Genomic DNA, 8,619 nt, shown 5'->3' on the forward strand with positions numbered 1-8,619 from the left:
AACTGAAACTTTTTAAAAAATTTAAATTTCTTAATAAAAAATCTTAATAAATCCAGTAAAAAAAGATACAAATTTTAATTTTACTATATCAACGTGAAAATTAATGTAAACATTCTGAGAATGAACTCATCGATAAATTTAATAACATTCGAGTAATTAACGAGGCCTAAGCGCCTATCGGTATAATCCACAGATAATAATCAGCAGAATAATCCAATAATACATTATTACCCCACGAATAATCCACTTCGCTTATTTTCACGATCGAACCAACGGTTAATTATGAGAACATTCTTGCGAAAAAATTTCTTCGAAGCCAATAAAACCGATATATCGAGCAGCTATATTCTACAGGACGGCTCTATTTTCACGGAGCAACGACAAGGCGATGCGCGGCTTCCGTTAGCCGCGTAATCGCTAAGAAGCTGCACATCGCTGATTACATCGTTAGCCGGCGGCCCGCTCGTTACGTTTTACAAGCCATCGCAAGTCGGTCACGTCTCGCCACCGTTATTCGACGATTATAATTACGAGCGCTCTTTCTCCCTTTCCGTTACATCGTGGCTAATAATCGGCGGAGAATCGTGAGTAACGCTGCCCCAAGCGGAAATCGACTCCTTCTAGCTGCTGGAACTCGAATTTCTACGAACTGTCGATGATTTTTATTCTCTGAGATAGGTGCACCGTAGAGTGCTTAGAAAAATTATATATTTTATTCGCTTGCTATGCTTTTAGAATTTATTTCGACATTTCCATCGCTAAACTTTCATTTTTTGAAATTAGACATTTTTTTCTGAATTAGAGTTTCTTGAAGATAGAAATTTTTCTTTGAAGTCAAGTTTTTGTAAAGTTAGAGATATCTCTCTGACGTTAGATTTTTGTAAAGTTAGAGATATCTCTCCAAAGTTAGATTTTTGTAAAATTAAAAAATTTTCTCGGAAGTTAGATTTCTGTAAAGTTAGAGATATCTCTGAAGTTAGATTTTTGTAAAGTTACAGATATCTCTCTGAAATTAGATTCTTTAAAGATGGAAAAACGTACTATAATTTCTTATGCGATTATATTTTATTCACTCCAAATTGGTATGAATTAAACTGTTTTTCTGGTTGGGACATCATGCGACAAATTTGTTATTCGCTATATTTTCACTTCTTTAGTATCACAAATATCGGACTTAAAAAAAAAATAATCAAAAAAAAAAAAACACATGTATCAGTGTCCCTGAAAAGGTTAAAACTGTTCCTTTTCTTACGCTCGTAATGTTATCGACAAATTTCGTGACGAAAAGTTACACCACAGAAACAAAGAACAGGTTCTGCAAGATTCAGCTATCTGCGATTCGCTATCGTTTTAGGTCCTCTCGATACCCAAGTGGATGTAAACAGTATCGTTATTAGTATTTTAACGTGGTCGTATGAATATTAACGGCACGGATAATCAAGTCGATACTCATTTACCGGAACAAGATTAAAAAGGATCTTACGTATTCGAAGATAGCCAGGAAAACACGGAGACAGGATGGAAGAGATTGAAAAACACCTCGAAGCCGAAAGAATATTGTTTAGGGACTGTTGCAATCACGGTGCAGTATCGAGCAGCTTACCGAAGAAAAGATCTTCACGCGCGATAAAATCTGGATGACGAGCCGTGATAAAACGTTAGAGCCACGCCGCCTAGGGGCTGAGGTAATCGAAGGAAAGGGGTTGCCGGTCAGATAAAATCAGCCGAATTTCATGTACGGCTGGAGACGCGTGCTCTCGAGCCGCCTACGAAGAATACGCTCAGGGGAGCGTAAAAATGTATAACACCGCAGAAACGAGGAGGAGAACGCTGCCTTGTCTCGATGAATATTAATGATTCACGGCGCTCCCCACGCGAGCGAGTTCCGAAATCCGTGAAAAGTACGCAATTAGAGGTTTGATTAAAAACGACGCGACAACGATGAGAGTGGAGGAAACGTTAATTGGTCGGAACTACGAGTGACTCGTTAAGTCAATTTAGGTGGTTATTGTGAAGTGATTCTGAGGATTATTGATGTATCTGTTTGGTCGATTAAGACTCTGAAGCTTGAGACTTGGAACTGTGTCTTTTAGACATTTTCTATTTGAATGATAACTTAATTTTTGAAGCGGAAGAAATTTTCTTTTTGGATTGATAATGATATCTATGTTAATATTTCGTAAACATTGCATGGGAAAGCAGAAAACTATATTTACAAGGGAACATTCCTTAATGATAATCATCGGTATTAATGAAATTTTTAATATTCAAAAAAATATTTGACACGTATTTTTTTATCGACAATTGTCCACATTTATTTTGCAAAACATCAAAATTCTTTTGAGTGTGTAATCTACAGACCCTTTATCTTTGAAAAATACAAAATTTCTCAATTTACACCGTTCTCAATCTCTAATACTTTTCGAGATATCAGACCAAATATGTTTACTACGTACACCTTTAAGGACGATTTCCACACCTTCAAGGTGGACAATTTCCAACCTAAAAAAATACATATCGCATACTTTTTTGAACACCACTACATACCGAAATTTGATCAAAATTGGTTATTATCACTTCGGTATGTTCCTTTGTCAGCACCGATCTGATCAACCCAAAGCTACCCTCTCTCCATTAATCAATCTTTCCAACGTTTCGCGCAACGTGTATACAGGAGAGAGAGAGAGAGAAAGAAAAAAGGCAGAGGTGAGTAAGAAAATTCGATAAGTCTGGTACTGGCGGCTAGATAAGTAAGATACGGCATTGTTCCCGTCGGCGTGAAGATAAAGCTCGACTCGAACCGGTGACGATAACGAACCATCAACGAGGAGCGACCGGGAGAAATGTGTAGGAAGAAAGGAAAAGAAGGTAGTGGCACGATGAATATTTTAAGGGGTCCGCCAATAACGCCTGGTTCCACGGATGAATGGAAGGAGAGAGACTACGGCCATCGAGAACTGGACAATCGGCAATGACGAATTCCTTTCAATATTTCATCAGGTCTATAGACTATGGTCGGTGCTCTCGTTCTTCGTGTTCCGGATCGATCGTCTTCCGGACATCCGTTGGGAAAACCATGATGAGGAGAATTCAACGCGAAACGATCACCACTGGGACTACCGGCAGACTCGATTCAGTCAAGTTTACCGAGTAATCGGGAACTTTTTCTCGAATCAAACGCAAAATTACAGAGTTTGTTCTTTAGACCGTTACCAGTGAAATTTTGTCGATCTTATCGAGAAATTGAGATAATCGAAATATCGTGCAGCTGTACTGATACAACAGTCGCAGTCAACGACTAGCAGATTTAAATCGGGAAAAGTTCACCGAGTAACCGAGAATTTTTTTTAATGAAACGCAAAAATTGAGAGTTACCTACAGTTGAAATTCCTTCGATATACGCAATAAGAAGGTCGTTATAAAAGTTCGTAGCTTAAGAAGAATTATTGACTGGTGCTGACAATTTTTACTGTGTGGTATGTGATCATTTGTGTATCGATGCACAGTTTCGTGACTCTGTCATTCTTTTCCTTTTACAGTTGCTAAATAGAGGTGTTTGCAGTGGCGTAATAGAAATGGACAGAAGTGAAAAATAGGCAGTGATCCAGTACCTGTATGACTTTTGGAGCGAGGTTCTTTATCACCAGATATTAGATCACCGCTAATTTTCCACTTTCATCTATCACTGATAGAGTAAAAAAAGAAAAAATTATAGAACCACAAATGGCTACACTTTCGTACTTGACCCACGAACTTTTCACCGAATTTCCACAACCCTCGACCCTCACAAAACGACAAAAAAAAAAAAAGAAGAAAACAGAAGAAAGTAAGATTGCAACGCAAAAAGGGGTGACTTATTCCCGGTATATACGGAACGCTACGTTAACCCCGAATTTCTCTCGGAAATTCGGTGCACCGTATACCAGACAAGGCTTTACGACAAAGTAACATAATACGAAGTTCAGTGTCGAGGGGCTATCGTTTTACGAACGACACTCGATCTTTCTCTTACCGAGAAATTAAACGCCTTCTGATTAGAGCGATCGCGGGGGACAGTTCGATTCGTTCTTACATATCGGTTCGACTCGTGGGAAATGCGACTCGATGACGCGTCGCGAAAGGCTATCCACGGTTAAAACGTAATACCAAATGGAGCAGATAAAACTGTTACAGATGACATACGAAAGGAGAAAGAGAAACACAGCTGTGAAAGGGGACAGACGAGAAAGAAAGAAGGAAAAAGAAGACGCGAGGGGTTATCGAGTAACGCGCGTAATCGTTATTACCGTGGTCGCGTTTACGCGAGCACGATGACGAGGGGGAAGTTTTCTGCAAATGTCACGGGAGAAGACTCGAACGGGACTGGCCACAGCTGTTTCTATAAATAACCGCCCCCGACTCGATGCAACAGCGTTCGTAGCCCGCCAGATTCTGCATCTTCTCTCCGAAACCGAACTATGGTTATTGACCCTCACACAACGCGGCCACAGCCAACTATTCTCGTTTCGAGAGTAACGGGTCCCGTGCGTAACTCCACCTCGTAACGAGAGAGAGAGAATTTTTTACATTTGGAGAAAAATCCCGATCAGACAGCACTTCGGCGAAGCAGTTCTCGCTTCTTCTTTCCTTTCTTTTCTCTAACGAGGGTTTTATCGAAGAGACGCGAAAAGCTGGAGACGACACACGTACGTAAGCGGCAAAACATTTCGAGGAACGTTGCGTCACTTGGAAACAACAGTATATAACACACAGTGGCCGACGACCGGATGCAATTTTGTGGTTTCTTTCGACCGGCGAGATCAAAGGCTCGTTAGCGACGTATTGCCGTGAAACTGCGGCAAAATGCATTCAGAATGCTATCCCACGACGTTTCCTCCCGGCTAATCGCGCATTTCGAGCCGGCCGGGAGTGCATCGACCTTCGATCACCAACGTTTTATAGCCGGTTGTATTACGAAAATTATCGTTACACAGCCGCTCGAATATATTTCGTGAATTATTCAACGCTAAAGCTCTGCCTCTCGAATTAATTAGCAACCTCCTACTGTTTCTTAACCGTGAACCAAGTTAGTACGTGTACTAACGTAAAACTTGCTTAAAAACACAAAAATAACCATAAATTACAACAACAAAAAGTCTAATTTACAATTCGAATCGATCGATGAAAGAGCAAAAAAAAAAAAGAAAAGAAAGGTACAAGAAATACTAACGTGAATCATCTAATCGACACCGATAGATTTTCCACCCGAGTGGCCTTGAACGTCCAACAGATTTCAGGCAGACTGTATCAGAGCAATAACCTATCACCGTCGAAACTGGTCGTTCGCTATGAACGGGACGAGAAGTGTCCTCTTCAAGTTCAACCATCGACGGTGTATTTCGTACGCGAGATAAACGTATAGATCGCGGCACGAAGAGCGAGCAAATCGTCGCGATGGCGGTTCACGTTCGATAGTGCAATCTCTGGTGAACGATCGACATCCAAGATTCGGGGAACGAGCCGTTGCATCGCGTTTTATGGCGCGTTTTACTCCGGTGTGCCTGACCATCGCTCTTCTCATCTCTCTCTTCCACGCTTTCTGCCAGCCAGTTTTCTCTCTCTCTCTCTCTCTCTCTCTCCTCCTACTCTCCTGTCGATTGCCGACCGGCCGGCCCGTTCTCTATCGCCGTAAAGAAGGCTCGAGCAGCGGTGCAGGGTCATGGCCGGACATCGTCTGCCATACTCTCGACTCTACACCCACGCTACATCTGTTATACTCGCCCCCTTTCGCTCGCTGCACCCTCGTAAAGCCGCGTTTCATTATGCGCCGAATATAAGTTACCGCAATTTACGCCTCCCGCTAGTTCCTCTCTCTTCTCGACCCTCCTTTCGGTTTCTCCCGTGGGTTTTCCGACGCTTTTCGGAAGAAAGAGAACTGTACTGCGGAGAGGAACGTCGAGACGCCGATGGACGGCTTTGAAAGTGGATGCAAGTGACAGTGTGAACTTTTTTAGAACGAGGTTATGGTTAGGTTAGATGTGGCGTGGTAGAAAATACGTGGCAAATAGTTAACTATTCTGGTCTCGTGAAATTTGTCTCACCTTGTTAATTTTGAATTTTCAGATTTCACTGATTTGGGACTTAAAAAATGCGAATTAAACGTTCGTGAGATTTGAGTGGTTTTGGGATTTCATAAAATTCGAATAAAGCCTGCACGAGATTTCGGTGGTTTTGAGATTTTACAAAAATGCGAATAAAATATAAGAATTCTAAATTTTCAAAGTGTCACCAAAATTCACCAGGCTTAACGCAGAGTTAAATGTGTGATTCGTCGAGCGCGTTTTTAGTTACGTCCATCGTGCTACATTCTTCTAAAGAATTTTGAAGCACATTCGACATTTCAACCCTTTGCATTTCACTCACATTCATATGTCAGTCAGCAAAATAAATTCATAAACATTTATAATTTCTTCTTTTCTAAAACCAAGCGCGTTCCCTTCTAAAAAATTTCACTTTCACAAGAAAGTGCTCGAAGCGCAAAGGGTTTAATAGTGCGATCACCATCGCAACCGTTATCTTCCAAACAAAACTACTTCCATCTCTCAAAAATTTCAGTAAAAACGGAAATTTGACAGCAACTACGAATTAGTAAGGAAAAATAACAGAAACGCGTGTTAGTATCAGGAAGAAAGAACGAGTTAATCAAGCGAGAAGCAATGTCTCTTATTCTCCCGTATCCGCGAAATCACGGTGAGAAGATGTCGGGATACCGTCTCGATGGATCGAGATTTTTCGACGCTGACTCACAGGACAATGACCGCCGGTCAAATGTATCAGGATTTTCGACAAAATCGTGCAACAGCCGGCACTCGTGTCAACGACCTGTGACACGCTTCGCCTGTTTCACGAATTCTCGTCAAAGTTACAACGCGAACTGTTACAGATTCCACGAGACGTAATTTCAACCGCGAACCGCGCGATTCGCCACGATTGACAACGATGAACCGATGAAAAATGGAGAAACTTGTGATTTTTCTTTTCGACTCATGAGAAAATATAATTCTAGTGAATTTTACCTGCGGAAGGGGAAATCGGGCGCGTTGTTCCACGCGAAAACTGGTGTCGGCGTTGTTGCGCGCGACAACCACGTGTTGCACCTCTAGTCGATACGCAGCGTGCCGTCGAGTGTCCTACTCTCGAGCATGCTCGCGCGGCTCTCCCGTGTGTGATAAGTGGAAATTAATTGCGTCGCAGCCATTAATAATTCAAACGTATGCACAATTTATTGAATCGTAACAAAACAGCATTTCGTGGTTAGTGTTTATATAATACAAAAGTGTGCAAACAGAAAAAGGAGGAAAAGTGCGGTAAAAAAAGGTGTTAAATTACATTTCTAACTAAATAAATAAATAAATAGATAAATTAGGTAATTTATAATTACAAAGTCAAAAGGAATAATAACAGCGGTTTGTTTCTTTTTTCTCACAGCAGTTTCACAGCATTTTCACTCAATGTATAACATTGTTGAATCTGTACAATCTCTCGTTCTCTCTCTTTCTCTCTGTCTAATGTCGAAGCGCAAGAGCTTCAACGGAGTCAGTCGATTAATCTACGTATCAAAAAAAAAAAAAAAAAAATACTACGAACAACCTCTGTTACATTAAGTATATTACAGACTCAACGGATTCGAGTAAATTATTTCTCGAGATTTTTTTTTTTTTCACGACTAGTTCCACCGTCCCCCGCAGAAGATCGTCATTCGCATGCAATTCCATCTAAACGGTCCCGAATCTTCTGTTTCGTCTTCCTGAAAAGCCGTCGGAATAGGACCATGGTAAGAATGTATCTAGCCCAATCTGTATCTTAGCCACGGAGACAGAACCAGAGAGACACGGGGAAAGAAAGACAGTGGAGAAAAAAAAAAGAAGCGCGATTGAAGCACGTGACGCCAAGTTGGCGTGGATCACACACACGTACACACACAAAAGAGGCTCTAAAGGTGGTTGGAAACGGTGATTTCGTTTCGGTTAAGGTAGACAGAACTCAAGACGTTTGCCGCGACGGGCAAACAGATCGGATCGGGATCGTTCATCGCAATGGGTAGTTCGACAGCCGTGCAAGGACGCGTAGGAAAACCTCGAGGTAGGTGAGGACGAGTCGTAAAAAATCGTTCAACTCACGATTTCGCGACGGATGCTGGGCTGTCCTGCTTCGAAGGACCTGTTGCAAGACGGCGTACAGGTCGAGCATCAGTTGCTCCAACTGTTGTCCCTGGGCCTCCGCCTCGTCGTCGGATGGTAAAGCGAAAGGGATCGCCATTTCTTCTTCGAGCAGGTGCACCAAGTCTCTTCAATCTTACTTCTCGATTTCTTCTCGATCGTCGACACTGTAATCGAACCAATTCAGTCCGTAGATCAAGCACTACCACTTTTTCTACTATATGCTTCCTATATCTCTTTCTCTTAACGTTTTCTTCTCTCTCCCCCTCTTTACCGTACGCACAGATAGAACAAACGTTTTAGTCTCTTAATTCCGTTTCCTCGTACTCGAATCGCGAAACAGAGAAACGGGAAGATCGAATCGGCGTTAGGTTCGTTGGACGACTGAAGAAAGTCAAAGGATCTTTTTTCACGGTTGCCT

General features: G+C 41.8%; 1 protein-coding gene across 1 annotated transcript in view; it reads right to left on the reverse strand.

Annotated features, from left to right (window-relative positions):
• The window catches only part of LOC108576044, a 28,601-nt gene extending 20,303 nt beyond the window's left edge, over window positions 1-8,298 (reverse strand). Inside the window, exon 1 of the mRNA XM_017938989.1 lies at window positions 8,160-8,298. Coding sequence (XP_017794478.1) covers window positions 8,160-8,298 — 139 coding nt within the window. The remainder of the gene's footprint in view (window positions 1-8,159) is intronic.
• Between the last annotated feature and the right edge of the window lie 321 nt (window positions 8,299-8,619).

This window comes from Habropoda laboriosa, unplaced genomic scaffold, assembly GCF_001263275.1.
Source record: "Habropoda laboriosa isolate 0110345459 unplaced genomic scaffold, ASM126327v1 scaffold309, whole genome shotgun sequence".
Lineage (NCBI taxonomy): Eukaryota > Metazoa > Arthropoda > Insecta > Hymenoptera > Apidae > Habropoda > Habropoda laboriosa.